Source organism: Anabas testudineus, chromosome 15 (assembly GCF_900324465.2).
Source record: "Anabas testudineus chromosome 15, fAnaTes1.2, whole genome shotgun sequence".
NCBI lineage: Eukaryota > Metazoa > Chordata > Actinopteri > Anabantiformes > Anabantidae > Anabas > Anabas testudineus.
This window is the reverse complement of record NC_046624.1, coordinates 14,597,324-14,621,393: the sequence shown is the minus strand read 5'-3', so window position 1 is coordinate 14,621,393 and position 24,070 is coordinate 14,597,324. Positions and strand designations below refer to the sequence as shown.

Sequence of the window (24,070 nt, the reverse complement as noted above, 5' to 3'; positions counted from 1 at the left end):
GTTTAGGGTTGATACCAACTCTCAAAGTGATGTCTGGTATTAACTCAGGATAACTAATAAACAAAATTTTTGTCAAAATGTGTGAATCAGCTTTTACATCACTCCCTGTCAATTTTCATCTATGTAAAAATAGCCTGACTTTTTTTACAAAACGCCCTTTCCTTTAAAACTGTTAATGAGAAATTAGTAAATGTTACTGATGGACGGATGTAATATGAATTTATGTTTGCATCTGGAGAGAGTTCCCTTGAGTCGACCACTTTGTCGGCCACGGTCAGAACTTTGAACCTGATGTGGGCAGCTACAGGAAACCAGTCCAGAGATCTGAAAAGTAGTGTAACGTGTCGTTTGTGGCTGATCAAAAATGAGACATGCCGATGGAGTTTGGATCATCTGGAGGGGTTTGATGGTGCATACTGGTAACCCTGTCTGACCATAGTCTGCACAATGAGTTGGGTTGTATATTCCCAAAGGTAGGGTTTAATCTTTCTGAAGATGCCTCTCTCTCATCCAGGCAGCGATGTTGGCGAGGGATGCAGAAATTTAGTATTTCGTTTTTGTTGTCAAGTTTTAGTCATAGTCAAGAACTAAGTTCTTACAAAAGTAAGACAAAAACATAAATCAAAATCAGGTGCCAAAGTCAACAGTGCTAGAGGTGCAATATTACTGCACACTTAATTGTTAAATTAAGCTGCAGGCCAGCTGCCATGTTAAACTGATCTCACTTATTTATCTTTTCCGTGTGGTAAAGTGCCATTATGTCATGGGAAGCTGCCAAACGTAGAGTGGAAGGGCCCATTCATAATGAGCTGACTTAAGAGCCGGTCTCCTCTTAACTGATTGTGATATGGATGATTTAAGATCTTATGAATCTTCCACGAGCTAAAGCATTTAAGAATGGTACCATTCTTAAGTGCCAGCGTTTCTTTGCTGAATATGAAAGAACCATCAATGACTAATTTAAAAGGTAACTTATTCTCAGCGCTCCGTGTTTGTAATGAGTTATTTGTGCTAAAAACAGAAACATGATCAAGTGTTGGTTCATTGAAGCATGTGTGTACATGTATGGTACAGTAGACAAGGTTTTTTTTTTTTTACTTGGCTCCAGCTCAGATTCCATGCTTCTGCATTTTATATTCAAGTTGCGACAGTTTTCTCGCGGAAAGACTATAACCAGATGTTCAGCTGATGTAAAATTATTATATAGTGAAATCTGCATCTTTTAGCTGACATCATTCTCATGCTATGATTTCATATTTAGGATTAAGTGGGTTCTCATTCTGAAATTATGAACTAAAGAGCTCTATTTTTAACTGGCTTTAAAATGCCCCCTGATTAGTACAAAACAGACTTTTCATTTTGAATCATGTAATACAAGCTGTCTCAATTAGATCAGAGTTACACCATTGTGACTGCAGGGTAGAGTGGTGTTGACATCACAGCATTTATCTCAGTAGTGAGTCTCTCCTTTAAATCCCAGGACTGGGTTCTGAGTCAGAGCAAGCTAAATGAGACCATCTTATTTAGACTGTGAAATCAGTGAGACAACCCCAATTTATGCAATATTCACCACAACAGTGGTGTGGTGGTTTGTCTCATCCCTTCACATTACGTTGGTAAAATGAGGGCAAGACACAAATGACATCCTGTTTTCATGTGGCAAGAAATTGCAATGGCTTCTTCATCCTGGTGTCTTGATAATCATTTTCCCTTTCCCTATTCAATCCACACATAACTGAACTGCTCTGAGTAGGTGATGGCTTCTGCTGAAAAATACTGCTTTTGTTTTTCAGGCTTAGCAAATTTCCTTCGTAACAGTTCCATTTATGAGTGTCATTTATGAAAAATACTACTTATACTCTCCAAGATTGTAAATATGGGATCCTAATTGTCATGGTAAGTGTATTAGGGTTATAAAGACACGCAGTGTTGATTAGATGAGTTTAAATATGAATTTACTAAATTTGTGATTCTTTCAGTACATACATTTCTGCAAAGAAAATGAAAAAGTTGTTGTTTGCATTTTCTGATTGTAACTTTTATTAAAGTATTTGCATTGACTAATACTTTTCCATCCATATACACATATATTTTTTACAGTTAGTTCAACATAATAGAATATTCTAAATCAATGGCTATATGATGTAATCGTGCTTCATACATTATCCTGGCAGAGGAATATGTTCCTTTAAGATATATAAGACTGCTGTTATATGCTGACATAAGATGTCAGATAAGTAGCAGGAAATGAGTGATGGCCCTGTCCACTTCACGGGGAACATTTAAGAGTCATTATTCCACCATTATTATCCTTGCCAATGACTGTGGAGCCCTCCCACCCCCTGTCAGTGGGCTGTCTGCTGTATAATGGGCCCGGGGTGTCCATTAGGAAGCCAAAATGGCCACAGACTTACTTTTGCCACAGTCTGCTAACAGTGGCAGAGGGACGGGACAGAGGGACTATGAATCATAAAAAGGAAAAAAATAAGTTTTTGTATGGACCACTGTTCTTTTAGTATGTAAGTGGTGTTCATTACTCTTACACTGGCAGATAGAACAAGTGGAATAAATTAAAATATGGTACTTGAGTAGTTTTAGAGATACAAGCACCGCAGGTGCAAAATAAAGATATAGTCTCTATTGAGTACAGTAATTATGCTGAGATATACCAGTTGATTTGGTCTATTGTTTTATATATGGTATGTTTAAATTCTCATTGCAAGTTTTGTCCAGCTAAGATTACAAAACCCTGAACGGATTCCATTAGGTATTAAAGGTTCTGAATCAGAGTTCAATAGCATTACTCACACATTCATGATCTTGTTGTGGTTTCATCCAGAACCACGTCCAAAACCTTACCTTAACACGGACCATAAGATGGACCACAACCGTAGCTTCCCCACCTAACTGCTGCCAGCCTGTTGGAGACACACTATGCTTTTTGCAGTGGAGTCTCAAAATAAATCGCAGCTCCATGTTGCCCCTAGAGTTTACACAATAGGAGAAGTGAGTGGAAGTGAGATATTTCTTGTTCTAAAACCTTTCACCTGCATTTGTGCGAGAGCTTTGTGTTAGGAAGATAAAACTGGTGTCAAATTGTTGAGTCAGCTGCTACTCCATTGTGCTGCATTCAGGGACAGTGCAGAGTGTAGATCAACTGTGTTCTGTGCCATTCAGAGACGGTGCAGATTAATTAACCAATTTATGCAGCTCTAACTTATTTATGTTTAAAGCAGCACAAGCAACAGCTTTTAACTGGAATCCAACACCATGCACTGTAAAGTTTGTAGTGAGTAGCTTGTATAAAAGATAACTTGTCAACAGGGAGCCAACAACTCTCAGGGGACTGATTCCATTTCCAGTGCACAATGCAATACTGAGTTTGTTGCCAACTGACACATTTAGACATTGTATCATGCTCTAGATTTGTATACTGTCAATCACATGACTTCCTGCTGAGCACAGGGTTTAGCATTTCATGTTGTACAACAGAATATTTGCCAAGAAGCACATGTTGGCCTTCTCTCTTTCTATGACACACACACACTCACACACAAAAACAGTAACTCACTTCCTGCTCTGGAGACGCACTCTCCTGAGCATTCATGCAAAAAGCTACAAATAATCCTTCTACTTCTCCTGCAGTCTTCTCCTTCTTTCTCGGTCTGAACAGTTTCTTGTTCTACTTCAGCTGAAATAACCCTCTACCTCAGCTGTCTGACATTTTTTCTTTCCCGCTACTGTTATTTAGTTACCTCTGTAGTCCTGATTTACAGTACCTTTAATGTAGTCCTGGGCTTGCAGTCAGCAGATGAAATCGTCATTTTTCATATTAATAGTCCACCCCCTCTATCATATATTCACACACGTACACACAAACAGTCCTATCTCAGCATGGCTGCATTCACAGAACCCCCACCTCCCTCATCATCCCTCTTTTTCTCTGCCTCCTCACCCCTCCGTCTCAGACCTCTTGCCACTTCACTAATGCCTTTTTGCTTTTTTTCTTCCCCCACAACTACTCTTATTCTTCACATCCCCCTTCACACCTCCTGTGGTGTCATGTGTGATTTAACATCATGATATCTTACCCTTGTATATTTTATGGTATGTCCATGTGCAGCCATTGTTATGTTTTTTATAATGCTCAATATCAAGGGTGTGCATGGTGAAATACGGTGTTGGACTGCAGTGATGACGTGGTCTGTATTTTGCAGACATTGAAGTGAGCTATATAATTAGGTGGTCTTATGAAATGCAGCGATAGAACATTTAATTGCTCTTTTGTACAAGATGCTCAGCTGTTCATGCTAAAATTTTAAGACCCGTGCTGTGTGAGAAATGGTGACTTGAATTTTAAAGGCAGCATTTGCAGTGTCACATGCATGAAAATTACTCCCTTAGTACATGATTATGCAGCTCACAACAGACATAGATATAAAAATTAAATGCACATTTAGAATTCTTCATTAATACTAGTTTCCATTTGGATTCACATCAGGTCTTATTCCTGCTAATTGCCTATTTCTATGTTTTGCATCATGTAACCTAAGACAGGATGCAAGTACATTACATGAAAAATGGAGTCAACTATCTAAACTGTGTTTTGTTGCTCTAGGAAACATGAGAAGAATACATATAAACTGTGGTTTCAACTCCGAAAGTAATATTGGTTTAGAAATAATTTTGTATCTTGTGATAATTATCTGATTGATGCACAGTTACTTTGAGCCTGTGTCAAACCTGTGAGTGTGAAATTAGGATCACTATCTGTTTTCTGGAAATGAGACACACACAAACCAACCCTTGTCCAAGAAGGCTGTGTTTTTATATTAAAATGGAAGTCTAATATTATGTTGCAAATAACATTTGATTCAAATGTGTTGTGTAATATTTCTTTCCAGTGATATAAATTAATCTTAACTCTATTATCAGTGTGCACTTAATGTTGCCATTATGGATGAATTAGTCATGCTTTTAGGTTATTGATCTACTGTTAGATAAGCTGAAGAGCAAAGAAATTAATGCCTAACAATCAAGCTCATTGCAGCCTCACGTCTACCTACTGCCACTAAATATTTACCACCACTTAGAACAGATTATCTTGTCCCTCTCAGTCATGTCAGCAATGTCAAATTTGGCATTTTCATCTTTCATAGGTATTTGGCATTTGTCCCAGCAGACACGCTGACCTATCTTAAGAGCATCTAAAACCGATTTCACCAAAATACACATGTAAATAAAAATGTTGGGGCTTTAAGAACCAACGCAGACACCACAAACATGCATTTACATTTTTAATCTATGCTGGCTTACAGAGTTTAACCATGTTTACATGAAAGAGAGAAAGCTCAAAGGGTATGTGTGGGGCAATATTTGATGCAGATACATGGGATGCATCACTGTGCATCTAACCTTCTGTATCCAGCTCGAATATTCTCCTATGTTCACTCTGTGCCACACGGAGTTATACAGCTACCTCGTCTGCTCCTCAAGTGGCTCTTACCTTTACCAAGCATTCTTGCTTCATTCAGCTCTTATTTTCATCTGTGGACAAAGATTAGAGGATGCACCCCACTGGATCTCTCATCTACACATTACAACATCAGTACCAGCAACCGCAGAGGCTCAGACATAATCCTTAGTAGGACAGACGAAGAACCATCTTTAATGGTTAAGCCCAGTTGAGCACACTTTTCCTGAACAATGTAACAAATGTTTAAAATACTAAAAAATATATTTAAAATGAATATCCAGATTAAACAGATTAGAGTTTGAACTGACGTGGAGGGCATAACTAACTGTTTTCTCATTCTTCCTTTATTTTCTTTCTGTCCCTTTTTACTCCTTACATCTCATTTTAATCACTCTTTCCTTCTTCCACTACTCATCAATCCTCTTTTGTGTCCATTCTTATTTTCTTTCTATTCACACGGCATTGTCTTAAAAAAAACATCTGCATTTTTTTTTCTCTTTCCTGCTTTTACTTTATCCACCACCTCTCTATTTCTTTCTTTCTCTGTCCAGCATGCGAGTTGATGAACCAGGGGATCCTCGCGCTGGTCACATCCACGGGCTGTGCAGCCGCAAGTGCCCTGCAGTCTCTGACAGATGCAATGCACATCCCCCACCTTTTCATCCAGAGAAACGGGGATGGTGCTCCCCGCACCGCCTGCCAGCTCAACCCCAGCCCAGATGGAGAGAGCTACACGTTGGCTGCCCGTCCACCTGTTCGAATCAGTGATGTCCTACTCACGCTCGTCTCTGAACTATACTGGCAGAAGTTCATCATCTTTTATGAGAGCGACTATGGTGAGTTGAATGACTAAATGCATCCTCTAAACCTGGTGTTTGTATGTTAGATTAACTCAGCACTTTCTTGAGCGTCAGGGGAGTTAACTTAAGCCACATTAGCACCAAGAATTCATATGCTGAAAGGAATACACAGAGTTGGAACTGAAAGATGAAAGAACATCAGCTCCCACACATGGCATCACACAGCTGCACACACACCCACTGTACACGCACACTGCTAAAAAATAAATCAAACTTCAGAAGAAATTGTGGGGGGAAAAACAAGATTTCATCGCCACATTCACCATTAGAAACATCATCATGAAGAGACAAGTCGGAGCCTAATTGGCTCATTTGTGTCCCAATAGTACTTTAAATATTCTCGGATGTTTTTAATTTCTGTGTTTTGTTTATTTATTTATTTTTATTCTCCCTTTGAAGCCTCTGTGGAGCAGTCATTTCCTGACCCACATTTGGTAAAAGTCAAAGGTCCGTGGATTGAGGAGGGGTGAAGAGCGTATTGCTGTATTGTCATTTCTCAGATGACACTTTGCCACTGCTGGCTAATATTTTTACTGTGTGGAAGAGTGCAATCTAGAAAGCATTATAAATCTTTTTTTTTTTTTTTTCTTCAGTATAGTCGAAGCTACAGTTGATATAGAGTATGGCAAGCCCTCGGGGGAAGACGGCAATCCACCACCCCCTTACAATTTTCCACTCCACAGTTTTGACTCCACAGCCAGTCACAGTGCTCCTTGTGAATGGATGTGACGTGCTGGTTCACGTTTGCAGAGATCTGTCCTTGGATGTTCTCTGACAATGGCACTCTTTGTAAAAAGTGCACTCTCAGCTTTGAGGTGGATCAATTAAAGCTCCACTATGGAGGAACATCTGTCTGTCTGACCAGAGCCCGCTGTCTGTCCTGCTATTTAAGTTTCTTTTATTCTGATTAGCTGTGTTGTAAACTGCGTATATTTCTTTCTGTCTACCATTCAGAGTATCAAGCTCTCTTAACTGACTAACTAACCATCTTTCTTTCCTGTCAACTTCCCATCCATCTGCTTTTAAAAAAAGATGTTCCCTGCTGCAATAAAGATCCATTCGTTAAATCATATGCTATCAGGAACTCTTTATGTATAACATCTCACCCGGGCACACTGTACATTTGCCTAACTTGTAAATCCTCTGAGAGGGAACCTACATCTAACGCATGAAGACTCAGTTTAACAAGACCGTGGTGGTGATGAAATAATGGACGGGAATACTAGTTCTAACAAAACGGTCTTTTTTTTTTAAGTCTGCTAAATTAGGTGCTGCAAAGTAGGCACTATTGACATTTGTGCTTGTGTTACACTGTTTAACTCTGTGCTCGTTTAATTAAGGAATGTATCGGCTAATTAGGATCCTCATCACATAATAGTCAAAATACCCGTGGTGCCTGCCTTGAAGCAGTACTATAATGACCCACACAACTGCCTTGAGAGAAGAGTACTGTCTGCAAATTGTGTTGACACATAATGAATGTATACTTACCACATGTGAGTAGGAAGAAAGAGCAACAGCAGTTTACTCAGTTCTGTGCAGTTCATGTATTTGCATATGTGGTAACGAGTCAATTTTTCCCCAATGCTAGTGAAGATAACAGGGAAAAACAGCAGCTCGCTAAGCTACACTATGCATCGAAGATAACTACTAGAGTAAATAATAGATGATAGGTTAATATATGACTTCCACTAATGTAACAAGTAGTAGTACAGTATAACAAGTTTAGTGAAACGTTAATTTGACCCAGTGTTTTTTTGTTACAATGCACTGTGACATATTCTTCTTCTTATCCTGTTACTATTGTGGCATCCTAACATTATCACATTAAAGGTGCCATCACCACCTACTGTACCGCAGTGTGCATCATGTTTCTAGATAGATAACTGGCTATTTAACAGTTTTCAAAGCCATTTGTTCCTGTGTGTAAGTGTGTGCCCCGGTCTCCAACAAAAACATACGCAAAATCTAATGTTAATTCATACAAATTAATAGTAGTTCATGTAATTACTCTTAGGAGTGCTGAAATCAGTTTTAGGGTTGCTTGAAATCCCCTAAAAAAGGACTAAAGACACCACTACTGTGTAACACCAATACATGTGTGTATATACAATTTACAGAGACTATACATGTCAGTGTCTTTTCGCTCAAACAGACCTCATTCTACAGATGTTATAACAGCGTGGCTTTGTAAGCATACATCGTGTGCCTGACTGGCCCGCCTCCAGGCCAAATCCGTGACTTATTGAACATGTATGGTGCATCATGCAGAGGAGAATTTGACAATGTCAGCCACTGAGTGTTTGATCCAGAAACAATAGGCAAATATTCCCAAAGCAATACAATTAGTACCCTGAGTTCTCAAGTGATTAAAAAGTGTAATTAAGGAAAAAGGAAAGTCAATGTAACGCAGTGGTAAACATGCCTCTCACTATCCTTAAGACTTCAGCTACTTCTAAACTTTTTCATAACAAATCTTTTTGCATTTGACAAAATCCTACACATCCACCCTGTGATTAAATTAAAAGTTACTTGTACATCTTATCTTATGTTATTTTTTTTGTTATTTTCTTAGTAGCATATGTACGTAAGTGTGGTACAAAGTTATTTAAGTATGCCTACCTATTCTTAACTGGACAGAAAGAGGGCACAGTATGTAATTGAGCAACATTTGGTCTCTCAGTTTATTTAATTGGTAGCTAACATGCTGCTTAATTTGATTATAATTCGTATTTGAAAATGTTTTAGCACTTTTTTTATTTTTTAGCAGGAAAGTTAGAATTTTTTTTTTTAATTCTATTTATTAACTTCTGTAATTGATATTAAGAAAAGGCTTTAACAGCATTCAAAATGGATTAGCAGGTGTTTAACATTTGTGGTTTTCTAAGTGAATATAAACAGAATTGTAGAATTTTACATATATAGAGCAGTAAATGGTAATTATAGGGTATTATTTCATTATAATTGCCAGCCGAATTGTACTTGTAACTGTTCAGAAACCTTTCTAATCTTTGTTCCTGCCGCTCCTATCTCCTTTCCCATCACTGCTAAAACTTCATAAGCACAGGTGGGTTTGGATCGTCTCATCGCTTCCAACATATACTGTCGGATCAGTGATATCAAACGGCGGAAACGAGATTAGGTAACTGTACTCACAGCACGGGAGCTCTGATCAGGTTCTCAGTGTGATCTTGTCAAAGCCTTCTTGTCTTCCCTTTCCACCTCTCTATGTTTAGCACGAAAAGGGCAGGAAATACATCATGACATCCTCTTCACCAGGAAAGTTCCTGTCATGATATGAATCACTGCTGTGCAGAACTTTTTGTTTAGGTTTGTCAGAGCTAAAACTCCTGATTACTGCTGATTTGTTTAGAGATAAATCTATATTTTCTAATAGGAAACAAAACTTTTATCTAAAGTTATCTAACAAAGAAGAAGACTGAACTACCTGTAATATGTTTGTATACTGCACATATGGCTGTGTAATATTTTATGCATTCAGACAAGTACAGCGATGCTTTATCACATTAATCTATTTTTATATTATGTGAGAATGAACATGAGTCATTGGCTGATATTCTGTTAGTTGGACACTGATATGTTATTTAACCATTAAATAACAGTTAAAGCAATATTTGTGATGTACATTTAGACTGCCAAAAGATAGAGGATTTTATTTTTTTTTACTGCATGTGCCAAAGCACAAGAGCTTCACATTAACAGAGCATCTCTACATCTAGTGTAATGTAAATATAACTGACTATATAAAAGTAAGTTTGTGAAAACACCAGGCTCTGCATCTGGTGAGCGCAGAGTGGGGTTTTTGGTTTTATACATAGCTTAAACAGCGGGGTTCTCTGACCTAAGGGGCTAGTGTATCTCAGTGTAATGAAGTGTGTCAACGAAGCCAATTCATTCTAGTCCCCACCAATACATCAGTTCCATAAAAAGCACATTACGTAAACAACTTTTAAAGCATCACCTCTTCTGGTTCCATTTATCATTGTACATTTTCAACACATAATTCGATTCTCTGTTGTGAGAGAGCGTGCTCCATAATTTCTTTCACAAGTAGCAGAAATAACCTTATTCTTATGCTACTGTAACAGCCCAGGATGCAAGACAAGAATATATAACAACTTCAAAATGCTCTTATGTGCTTTTGCCTTTTGTGCCTTCAGCCAAATGCTGTAAGAGAACAAAATTATAGGATAAGCCTATAACAGCCAATTGCTAATCAAAAGACCCTTCAGCTTTTTCTCTTTTGTTTAGATGTGTGTTTTGTCCTGTTTTGATTTTCTTTGTTCCCTTATTTCCTTCTCATTAGTATGATTTTTAAAGCCAATACTGTTTTGCTACTTTCAGTCCCGCCGTTGCCGATTTGAGCCATGCTTTCTGACAGTGCTGAAGGGTAGTCTAATGCCTCAGCTTTTTATTTAAAAAGGACAAAACGGATCCAGCACATGTCAAGGCCATAAAAGTTCATCTCTCCCACTGAAAAACAAACTTCTTGACAGCAAACTCTCGCTTCTCCGTCAAGGACCATGCAGCCCTCTTGTGCATTGCGGGCATTCTTCTCAAGCCGCCCAGACTGCTAAGATATCACTCGACGCTTTGATACATAAACAACTGTTCGCTGCTTGTTGGTGCATTTAAATGGCATTGACTGAATCTGAACTTGCGGTTTGGGCTCCTGTGGTGAATCAAAAGATGTGGTTTTATCTCATTCTTTGCTTTTTTACCATGACCAGACTCAACCCAGGTCCGTGCTCCCTTCTCTGCTTGTTGAAACAAGCCGTGTCTTTAAATAGACACTATTCAGAAGAATTGCTGCAAATCCATTATGTCATTCGTGCCATGCTTTGTTTGTAAATTACTGTAATACTACATGCCTATCTGGCGTACATCTGCTCAAACACTCTGCTACTGATGAGACACTGCTCAGTAGTTGACATATTCATCAATTTACACACTGTCTGAACATTTAGTCAGTATTGGCTCACTGAACTATTGGGCAGATTGACTTGGATGTTTGGTGATGTGCATGGTTCCCAGAGGTTCAGGTCTGCTGCTGTAGTGACCAAACCTTTTCTGTAGTGCTCACAGAGCTGCTAGTGTGACTGTAGACTATGAGTCTTGTTTTAAAGGTTTGCAATATGTTGTCAGGCTGCTTTTGTAAATGCCATTAAAGGTGTGATTTTGCAGTACTCCCAATTCTGTGTATGTTAAAGGAAGCTGGCTACTGATTCTGTGTGGGAGCATTGACAGTGGGCAGACTATCAGCAAACAAAAGTTTCTGTAAAATTACCCTGTCTTTTTATCATAATAAGAAAATCACAAAAGGAGACTAAGGCACAGTTATAGGAAAAGTTGGGTTTATTGAGCGTCACTGGGTCTGTCTATGTTAACCCGCACTCAGTAATGACTGCAGAGTAACTACATCTATCTCTGCCCTCCCTGTGGTGGCTGGCTTTCTGTTAGAGGAGGGGAGAATTGCGCTGGGATTAGGTCAGAGATTGATTAAGCTGCTTTTGTTCCCAAGTAGGAGGTGGTTCCTAATGTAGAAAGTGCATTTATTACACAGGCGGTGTCTGAACATAGACAAACACAAAGAATATCTCCTGCAGAGTGTGTAGCTAGTCTGTAATCCATAATGCGATGGCTAAGGTTAGTGTAGTTGTGTCCTTTTAGAGCAGTGAATACAGTTATATATAGTGATATTATTTCTTATCTTACTCAGTGCTACATTGAGGCCATAAGGTTTGTAACAGAGCCAACAAATATGTCATGGAGTGAACATACAGGTGACCTTAAAGGATCAAATAACAACCAAAAATAGAGAAGGAAAGTGAGTAAAGTAAAGTAAAATGTTAACTTATGTCATGTAATGCAATATAAAAATAGTGTATACATACAAGCTTGGGATTCACACACATATGCACTAAGTCTTATCTGGAAAGGTTCACCCTGTCACCCTGGACTTGCTAAATATGCAATCACTACCGTATCATGGAGACGCATTCAAGGTCCAGGAGTAAGATAATTCAGCTTTGGGTGGTAGCTCCAGCCAGACCCACTCTACAGACCCAGCTGCTTATACTGGAGTCATTTTGATGAGGAAGCTTTCGTTCAAACAAAAGAAAAAGTGATGCAATATGATTATGCATGCCAAAAGAATATTAGGTCACAGTGTTTTTCCTTTAACTTGCAAGATGAAGGAACCGCAGTTAAATGATGGTAATCAGTGTAGACCTCCATTATCAGAACACAGTCGAGGAATGTAAGTTGTGTGCCTCAGTGGTTCAGTACTTTTTAGAAGAAGAAACCCCTTTTGCAGCAATTGTAGCTCCTAGTCTTGTTGGTTACATCTCTAGAAGCTTTGCACACCTGGGTTTGGGCAGCTTATCCCATTCTTCCTGGCAGATCCTCTCAAACTCTGTCAGATTGCATGAGAAGCGTCTGTGAACTGCCATGTTCGGGTCTTTGCACAGATGTCGAATGGGGTGTACGTCTGGGCTTTAAGTGTAGATTGATGGGCACAAATGGCATTCCTTTCCATGTAAAATGAAATCTATAACAGTGGAGAAGAGTCAAGGGGTCTGAATACTTTACCATCTACATGCATGAGCGGTAGAGTACTGCAGTAATTTCCCTGTACTACACAGTATCTCACTTTCATTATATGTCCTAAATGATATTTAATGACTTTCTTTTCTTGTTCTCTCAGGTCATCTAAATTTCTTCAATCCAGAATCCAGAGTATGACTAGTTAGTTGTGGTTGTGAGCTCGGTGCTTATTTTGGCTGCTATAAATGCTTAATAAAAAACGAGAATGCAGATAAAAAGTGGATTTGATGAATGCCATTTGCAGCACAAATCCTCAGTGGTCTAAATTCTGTTTTTTGTTACTTATTTAGAGGGACTCTGGTGCATAATCAGCAACTAATTTGTCTCCACTTTTTCTCATCACTGAGTCTTCACTTGGTGTTAATTGGATTGATCACTGTCTGCCTGAAGCGGAAAACAAACGTAAAACTTTTGGATCTATGTGCCCATAAAGTCCAAGTGAAAATTAGTTTTATTCCCCCTCTAGGGATCTTTTTTGTGAAAATTGTCAAAATCAGAAAGAATGAGCCTGACTTCATTCTTACTTTGAACTCTTCTTTCAAAGGCGCTCAGTGTAAGACTGACATACAGTACGTCTGTATGGATGTCATAACCATGCATTCCAACGTGTTTTATTGAAACAATTCGTGTAGTCAATTGCAAGTTTATTAACGAGAGAAAAATTTAAATAAAATAATGTTAAAAATCTGGTACAGTCCTCCAAAATCCCTCCTTTATTCATTGAATAAATACCTCTTTATTGATTGTAACCAAATGTTAACATGATCTAAATGAAGATATTATTTATTGCAGTAGTATTGGATTTAGATGAATCTGGTATACCTAATATAGTGCCACATTAGCATATAACATATATAACATAGATCTGCATTCAATAAAAAGAAGGTAGATTGAACCTGAAGCAGTTACTTCTTTCTTCCTGCTTTTTCTTTGTCACTCTAAATGCTCTTGTGTCAGTGCAGAACACACTCAGACCTCCCTACGCTTCCCCTGCCTTTGCCTTGTTCTCTTGTAAGTCACTTTGGATAAAAGCGTCTGCTAAATGACTATGTAACGGATGTAAATGTAACGGACTCCGTCGCAAATTTGAGTAAACAGCATAGCCACTTCTCAGGCTTTTCCGCTTGGATTGCAATGCAGCTTGACAGCTCAGTAAAAATCTCTGAGCGCTTTGATCATGATATGCTCATTTCTGCAAGGCTCCAGTCCAAGAGGGAGTCCCACTTTAGTTACAACTCGAGTAAGATGGAGCTAAAAAGGATGTAAGAGCAACTTTATCGAGTATTCTCGGTCTGCCTCAATCTATCTCTCCTGTGCTCTCAAACAGATGCATAATATAGGTAATAGACGAGAGAAATCAAGAGTAAAGTCCAAGTTACCAGAGCGAAAAAGGTTGGATGCTGATGCAGGGGTGCAAAGAAGACCTAAGTTTTCGATATCTAAAACTTTCAGAAGAAGATTTGTGTTCAGAAATGACGCTTGGGTAAACATGTCCAGAAATCAGACCTTTAATTCCACGTTAATCCTCTTTTCTGCAGCCCTGTCCATGGCTGACACCGTTGCCCCATCGAAACGCCTGCTACAGGTTTGGAACACTGGCTTTGATGTCCAATGTTTCTATTGGGATCCAAGAGTAGTTATCACACGGTAGCTTTCCCCTGGCCCATCATGGGACTAAAGCTCGTGTTGGTTTGTGTCTCTCCATATTGGGAGACAAGTTTCATCAAGCAGTTACAATATGTTGATGATAAGCCTTATTTTTCTTTTGTGATAAGTTCCCTACATCTATGGTCATGATGCACAGTTGAACTGTTAAATTTCTGTAAGAAGCTGTTAAATGTCAGCATGTAGCATCACAGTTTGATGCCAAATTAGTTTTTATACCCGAGACCCTTCATCAGTCAGCAGGTAGGAGACTGATCAAAAGTTCTCCACAACATGTTCAATTGTGTGCATGAGTTAGTAAATTGATGCATATTGAGTCACTAGAAATGTACAGAACGTCTGTCCTGTTATGCTCATGTAACAGTGATGTCAGCTGAGGCTGAGATGACAGCCGTGGGGTTCCATGTCATGCCTAAGTGTCCTTGGGCAAGACATGGAACCCCAGGCTGCTCCTGGTGTGAGTGCTGCTCAGTTGTAAGTCACTTTGGATAAAATATTGTGGACTGAATTAATTGCCGTGGTCCAGTCACAGGACAGGAGGGAAGGAACTGTGATTAACTTACAAATTGTGTTTGTGCTCTAACAAAAGGAGGGATTACTCGGAGGTTTAGCTTTTGCCTATTGTATTCAAAGTAACACCACTGAGGGGACGCATTTCAATTTAGACGCAGAACCAAAGGGGATGTGTGTGTGTGTGTGCTTGTGTGTGTGGAAGGAAGAGAGTTTTCAAAGAGTGCTGCAGTAAGAGTTTGGCGACGCTTCAAAATGATGAATGATTTAATTTCATGTTTTGTTCTGCCCTTTGAACATTTTTATTCTGAAGAGAATCCGGTGGCAAATGGGTATTTATATTACCCAAAAAATAAATTGCAATACAGCATTGGCAGGAAAAATTGAGCATAGCATGTAATTCTTTACAATATGGTACTTAGTCATATTGCTGCAAGTTGTTGCCTGAGAAACGAAGCCAGTGAACCGTTATGTTGCTCCACTGCTCAGACCAGGTCAGAGGCTTTGTTATTAGCCTAATTTATAGTTTTGGCACAGAAGAATAAAAATATCTGCCATTTCATCTCACCCACACACGTCATTGTCATATTGTATATACATACAGTATGTGTGTAGTACATTTATGCACTGACTCATCAATCTCCAGAAATGTAATTGGGAAAAACCACCCATACACACACACACACACACACACACACACACACACACATTGTTGATGTACAAAGTCTGGCCCTTATAATTTTAACCATACTTTTAACAGTGCAGCCCGACTTGGCACATGCTGGGTGCTGCTCCCCCTGCGACTGCTGGGATTGGTGAGCTTATTGTGAGCCCTCCGCTGCACATCATCTTTGATTTGTGTGTGCTGCACAGGCTTCTTTTAAGTGGTTTTCGATATAGTGAGCGCACATGCACAGATCTTTGGGGACAGCGACACCAGTATGCAGTTTCATATCTTATAAATCCCAGAAAACAGGAGTGCTTGTTACGTTTTCTCATGCTTTAGATGAGGAGCAAAGAATGAAAACTGCATCAAAGCCTTTGACGTAGAGCCTGGAAAAAAAAAATGTGTGTGTGTGTGCATAGATATATATATATATATATATATATATATATACACATACACATATATTCAGATTAAATGCTATGGGAAAAAATGTGTATATATAGCTTTTGCTTATTATTATAGCTCCTGTTTGAAGTATTATTCTGTCTGTGTGTGTGTCATTATTTTCTTTCAGATATCCGGGGTTTGCAAACCTTTATGGACCAGGCGTCTCGGCTCGGTCTGGATGTTTCCTTACAAAGGGTGGACCGCAATGTCAGCCGCGTCTTTACTGACCTCTTCAGCACGATGCGCACCGAAGAGCTCAACCGATACCGGGACACTTTACGGCGGGCTGTGCTGCTCATGAGCCCACGGGGTGCACAGGTGTTCATCCACCAGGTAGGCTTCACAGCTGAGACTATTTCACGTCAAGTTAGCAGTAGCACAGAACAGGTATTTATCCTTTAAAAGTGACCAATGGAAACAGAAAGGAAATATGGCCTGAAATATGTCTACTCTGACAGCTGATCAAAGATTTCATTGCTTCAACTGTGGAGAATGAAAACATAACCAAATAAGTGTTTGATACAAGATAATTTGCCTAGTTTTCATTGGGAACTTGCCAATGAACTACACTAGTGACCTTTCTAATGTTAAAACTGATAAACAAGATGCAACTGAATGTCTGGACCCCTTGAGTTATGACAAAGCCCAAAGCAGATGGCAGAGATCAGACTGAGATGCATTTTGCTGTCGATATTGAGTGGGCCAGAAGAAAACCACATTTCAGGTGCCAGTATTCTCCATCAAATGTTACAAGTATATCTGTGGACGGCAGACACGCCATTTCTAAAGGAAAACATTAATTTGGTCTTCGCTGCGCTACCAGTGAAAGGAGTTTATTTGCTGTTCTGATCAGCAGCGCTGCACATCACCACAGGCAAAGTTTACAAAGTCAAAGTCAACTGTGTAGAGCCACAGAGGGTTTGCATCTTTCTCCATCATGTTTTCCTGTGTTTTCCTTGTTAAGGGCAGCCAAACATGGATAGTTTCCTTTAATCATCTGCAGGGGTTTTACTCACAATTACCATTTGGTCAAATCATGTTGAATAATTATACACTGTGGTGAGCTGGCAAGATTGAAGAACAGATTTCTGTGGCATTGGCAGTGTTGGAGAGAGTGAAATATATGGCAACGTAAAAGCGAGCCGAGTGTCTTGTTATGCCCAGCAAACATGTCACAGTCTGAGACTTAATCTTCTTGATATCTGGCAAAAAACAGTGAAACACTGATGGAAAACTGACAATTCGACATTGGCACCTGAAATTTAGGATGGTAGACATCCACATTGTTTAAATATGGTCGTAGATTTAAGAAAGCATAACGAACACTGTGATGAACCTGTGATGTGCCAGTATTTGGCAAAAGTTAAATCCATATGTATGTACCATCATTTGAATGAATGAGCCTGGGTTTACACAGAAAACCTGGAATCAAATGGTAAAAGGTAGTGCCAAGAGTTCGATGATGGTTGTCATTGTTTAATCTTTCTATTTGTTGTGAGTGGACCTTTATGCTAACTAGCTTCAGGTAACTGCTCCACCATTAATCTGAAAGTGAAGCACTTGTAGACAAATCAGTGCACTGCTTGAATACACTGAGGCGTTCAGGTTTTATTAATGACATACTGCTTTGATCTTTTCTTATATGCCAGTGAATTCTGTTTTAGGACACAAATTCTGTAAACATCTTTTCTTCTCTCTGGGTGGCATTTAATCTCACCAATTATATTCTTTATCATCCCTTATACAATTAACATGGCACATGGGGGAATAAGGAAAAAAAGCCCAGCCTCACGTTCAGCACAAATGATCCTGTGAATATATTAATTTGTGGATTCATCAAAGCTTTGTTAATACCTTAGTAACTGTTGTCACAGAGTGTTTACACTCCCCACCAGAAAACTAGGAGGGAAAATGTAAATATAGTAACCTGTGAAAGGAGAATGATGGCGATAATCCCATAGACAGTTAAGGACTCCAAAAGTCAGCAGTATGCCTGATCAAAAATTCATCACAGCTGACTTTTTTTCATGATGGTAATGTAAAAGTTAAGAAATGTGGTTAATTAGTGGGATTAATAGTCATCTCAGTCATTTGTGCAAAGGATAACAAAATGCATTAATTAGCATTAAATTTGCATTATTTGTTGTTGGTGAAATGTGAAATTGATCAGCTGTAGCAGGGTAGTAGAGAAGTGGTTCTTTTCAACAGAAAGAACTTCTTTAGTTGAGTTGGTTAGTTGTGTTTTTCAGAGTTAAAGTAGCGTCATTATTATTTTTCCTGCCTCTCTTCAGCTCTGCTCTTCATGTACACTCTCTGTCTACTTCATGTCTGAATGTCTGGTCACTTTTCTGTAATATTTGTAACAGCCGTCTGACTAGGTTGGGCACGTTGGTAAACAGCAAATGTATCCTGGACATTACATGTCAGTTTTAACACAGCACAAGTACTAGCGAAGGCTTTACGAAGTGAAGGAACGAGGTCAGGAGGACAACACAGGACTGTTTCAAATTATTATTAAAAAAACACATTCCACAGTTGCTAAATCCATCTGTTTCCCATCTTAATCACCATCTGATTAAGATAATTAATAGAAAAAGATATAGACCAGGATATAGGATTTAGCAGATCAGCAGAGGATGACCAGTTCCAATCAATAGAAAACACAGGAAGAAGCTTTCATCAACCTACAGTATTTGTTGGAATGTCAGTCAAATATATGACACTCAAATGACATTCAAACTCCACGGACCGCACACATCAATCAAATAAGTGTGCAAAGAGCAGCTCAGAGTGTCAGTCTGTTATTAAAGTCTTTAATTACACACGGGATTGATGTTAAAAACGTCTAATATCGTTGATGTCTTTGCATAAATTGGCCTGAAACTAAAATAATCTCTGTATGACTAATACCGTATCTTGTGTGTATCGTGGCTGTCTCTGTCATGGTCATGGGTATATCTGAATTAAGCTGTGAGGAACATTAGCATAAAAGAGAACATTGTCTAAATGACAGAAAAACTGTAGCTTTAACAGATTTCTGATATAATATATAGCAATAATGTTACATATCCCACATCTGAAAGGGATTACAGTTAGAAAGTTATCATATAGAGATGCAAAACATCTGCAGAGACACAGATAAATGACAGAAATATGAAAAAAAAGAGCAACGAGACACTAAAAGATAAAGGTTTCTATGTAGTGAATCTCTGCCCAAGGGTTTGTTTTCGTATAATCTGTCCCTGTCTCCTTAATCCTCAATACGGTCCAATGATGAGGTGACGAGGAAAATGACCCAAAATGCACTGGTCAGATGAAAGAAGGGCACCTCTGAAAGGCTGACAGTTCGTCAAAGGGATTAATATAGATAGATCATATTCATAACTTGTACTTTCAAGGTCTTTACCTGGTTATTATTAAAGAACATGAGTACAATAGCAAAGGGCATCCGGGGTCACACATTTTGTTCTGTTCTGATGATGCCCTACTTTACTGAGTAACATATTCTGTCACACGTCTGTTGTCACATCTCCAGTCTACTCTCAGGCTGCAGTCATTTCTCATACTTTGAACAAGACGCATATGTCATTGACAGTGTCTGCGCTTTATGCTGAAAATCTGGGCTCTTGTTTTCTCACATCCAGACAGTTGCCATCTCATCTCTCGTTCACTTTGGCCATGAGAGGATGTAGCGTCTTCTGTCAGCTTCAGTTCCGCCTCATTCCTGACACCCAGCTACTCTCTGTTCCCTTCATTATAGGGGAACTTCACATGAGTCACGCAAGCCTTTTAGAGGGCCATAAAGTGGAATTTTAAGCTTTCAGCTGTCCCATTTTCACGTCCTTGGGTTGTATTAGTGAGCATTTGCTAAATCACTTGTGTAAAATGATGTTCATTTAGGTACAAAAAAACTTGACACATTTTATGAGTAACCAAAGTCACTCGCCAATTAATTGTCAACAGTGCAGCTCCAAGCTATATATCTTGAAGACACTCAAATTAGATTTTTGGCTCTCTGGGATCTGGCTTGGGGAGATCTCATTCATTTTCAACAACATTGATTAAAATGCTTTAAGCTATTGGAACACCTGTATTAAATGTCTGACTATGCTTTACTAGTAAGGCTAATGCATGAGCATTAAATATATAATTCAAGTGTGTTTAGATCATTTTAGATAATTTTTACTACTTTTCTACTTACAGTAAACTTCACCTGGTTCCAGTTTTAAAACAAGTCTCTAGGTCTGGGAGTATTTGAGTCTGTATCAGTTTTAATGTAATATAAGGGAAATATTTCTTCAGTCTCTGTGTAATCTTGTCTCACTGTGCGTGTGGGACACTGGGCTCCTGAAGGTGTTAATGTGAGAGGAAACAGATAGTGTCAGCTGGCATGCCAGCTCTGCAGGCCAGTTGATGGATGAAGCAGAAAGGTTTGGTGAGGTCTGCCTCCTGTGCAGCGGCTACACCGAGCTACAAGAGTGACAAGCACTGCTGCCTGCTGCCAGGAAATGTGCGAGGGAGAAAGAGATGCTGCACAGGCTGGCGGGAGGGTAAAGAGAGGAAGACAGGAGCACAGAGAAAGAGCACAACTAAGAGGGGTACAAAGGCAGGGAGATGGATATGGGGAGAAAGGTCAAATATGAGGAAGAAATGTGGCGCTAGAAGAGGCTTCTTCAACATAATGAAGCATCTCTGTATGAAACATTAATGGATAAAATCTAATGGAACAGACGGCCATGAAGAGAGACAAAAGAGATGAGTGCTGAGAGACTGGGCCTGACTATGGTACCCGTCAGGCAGTACCTGAATGCAATCCAGACTGCGCATCTAATGTGGAAAAGATGAAAACCTGTCCACAGGTTTTTCATATTTAATCTTTATATATTTCATTCAGGTGGAAGAAGGGACAGTTTGTTTTTCTTAAAATTCAGCATAGACCATATTTTACTTTGTTGCCATCGCTTCCTTTTAAACTTAAATGAAAACATGCCTCCAGCAATAACTGCCAGACCATCTGATGACGTTTTTAAACTCGGGCATATTTAACAGAATATCTCGCAATTATCACAATTGTTATTTGATCAGACGTCCAAAAACACTCATTATTACTATCATATTTAAATGCTGTCTTGACAGCGTATGTGTCTATTTCATTTAATGGACTGTGACATTCACCGGACAGTGTTGGTGCAGAATGCTGTTTATTTCTGAGTTAAGGTTATAGTTGTACAATAATGACGAATTGTCACAACTGCTTTGTCAGCTGTGTGATGCACTGATCTGTCTCTAAGAGTAAATATTGTCATTACTCAAGTTTGTCACAAGACCTCAGATTACAACTCAGATATCCTGAATCTATCACTTTATGATAGAAATCTATCTATAAATTATTAGTTTTTCCATCTTGACTTAAAGCAATGTTTAAAGCAAACATACCCAGTAGTGTCTGCAGGATGAATGTAAACTGCCAAAGGATTGAAGACGTCCAGTAGGTGACCTTCGCCGGCCACACTGGTGGTACTGAAGGGCTCAGGTTTCCTCTTGCCTTCTTTTAAGTTGTATCTCGACTATTTTGCTTGTCCTCAGTCTGCCACTTCATGGACTTATTTCTGCCAACCAAAACATCTTATCCTACAAAAATAATCTCAAAGAGAAGGATTCAATGTCATCACATCACAATAGGAATACTGGAGCTGTTTGTATACTCTTTCAAGGTCTGTGCTATTCGGCAGAACTGTGGCAGGACACCTACTTTAATTCCCTTGTCCCCCGAATGACGTGCCCCAGAATAACTTCAGCAAGAGTTCAATGAATCTGGCTTGATGGTTCAAATGATTTATGTCACTGAATAATTCCATCATTTCCATCATCATTCTGCTTTGTCCACTTGCTTTTTATGTGTCATGCTGTGCGACAAAAAATTTATCCATAAAACAGTGACTTTACTTTTCTCCACTGTGATAAAGGCACAGAAGGACTTTCAGAGCATGTCTGTGTACCTGTTTGACTGCTTGGCAGACATGGCTGCCATATTAGAAACGCATCCACTTGTCAAGACTTGAGACGATGAATCGCTGTTTAAAAACGGACCTTCGTGACATGTGAGTGTGAGATGCAATAAACACATTTGCCCTTGCTTTGAATTGTGTTTTGATCTCAAGGACTCCTCCATCTTATTGTCAAAACTGCTTGTGGATGGCGAATTATAAGCGACCCGAGTCCACATGCTATTATAGAGTGCTTCGGAAAAGGACAGTGATGATGGCTTTTCTTCAGTCCTGTTGACATGACGGCTTGCCAGGCACAACACAGGCATGTGCGTGCACAAACACATGCTCATGCATGCGAATCTAACACACGCACTTCACCCACATCTTTCCTGTTTGAAAGCCATAGATGCCTGTTGACAGTAAGCTCTTGCCTTTGTAACATTTGTGTCCTTCTATTCAGTGTGTCGGGCATTGAAATCATTATGGAAGAAATATTAGTCTGTCTGCTAATGTTAAGGTGACAGGGTGCAAATATGGTTAAAAGATTCCAGTTATTTTAGTTTTATATCTTATATCTGCCACGCTATAAGATCTTTTTAAACTTTTAAAAGGTTTTTTATTGTTGCTTTAGTGTTTGTCAGTGTTTCTTAGTTTGACGAGTGACACACAGTTTGCTAAAATATGATAAAATGTCCAAAGTAAAGCTAATCTCTGGATTTTCATGGGGCCTTTCCCACATTTTGAAAACATTCCAGCATGCTGCACAGTTGTGTCTTGGCACCTGGAATTTGCTGCTCTCTCAGATAAAATAAAACTGGCCATGACCTGGAAGTGTTTATCCCAGCATGTCTCATTAACCTGACAGAGAGAGCAGGGTATTGGTTCAGGGGAGCATAGTGCTGGCACAAACAACATCCCTTGCATACATGAACACACACAGAATGATGCCCACATGCACACCTTCACTACATCAACTCTCATTCCTTCCCCAGATCCATCACTGCCAGATCTGTCTACACCCCCTCCCTTAGTGCTAATGACTGAGGCCAGGTATAATTAAAAATCTCTAAAAGTACTTTTCAGTATGAATTTTTTTTTTTTCACACCACAAAAACATATTTGCAGCCACCCGGAAGATTCAATTAGACTGGAAAGCTGAATACAAATGAAGGCCACAGTGAGTTATTGGTTGAGTGGCAACATTGTGAATTGGAAGCTGGGAGAGTTTGAAGGAGGTGACAAACAAGGCAACGCGTCAGAGAGGAAAAGTACTAGCTGTACGTAGTGCAGGGGAAGTTTTAAGTAGAGGTTAGAGTGTGAGAGACTATACAGTGTCTGGATGATGTGTTGTAAACAGGCATCTATCCTAGTTATATATATTTCTAATATAATAACTTCCTGCAGAATAGGACATTTAGTGTGTTTACTATTGTAGTAGAATATTTCTATTACAGTAAATGAATTTCATTACAAATAACCTTAAATACTTGTATTTTTCTTCCAAGCAATGCTTAAGTGTCATGTCATCAAATTCATGCTGAGATTTTAACATGAAAATGAGAAATTCCCTATCTAGAGCCAGTGTCCTGTATTGACTACCGTAATGGCAGCCTCCTGATGCAGATATAAAAAGGCTTACTCTAAATAAACTGCACTAAATTCCATTTCTGCATGCAGATTTTTACAACTTAAAGGAGGAGTTAGGAGCTAGGCAGACATTTGATGATTAAAGGTTCTGTTTGATGGTGAAACAAAGCAGAAGTGTGGGTCAAGTTATAACTGGATTCTCCACTTCCCATAATTCAATTGCATGCGTTTTGCTATACTA

General features: G+C 39.1%; 1 protein-coding gene across 1 annotated transcript in view; it reads left to right on the top strand.

Annotated features, from left to right (window-relative positions):
* The window catches only part of grid1a (glutamate receptor, ionotropic, delta 1a), a 180,933-nt gene that overhangs the window by 101,149 nt on the left and 55,714 nt on the right, over window positions 1–24,070 (top strand). The window contains exons 3-4 of the mRNA XM_026353981.1: window positions 6,028–6,312; window positions 16,380–16,585. Of these exons, the coding sequence (XP_026209766.1) occupies window positions 6,028–6,312; window positions 16,380–16,585 (491 nt within the window). The remainder of the gene's footprint in view (window positions 1–6,027; window positions 6,313–16,379; window positions 16,586–24,070) is intronic.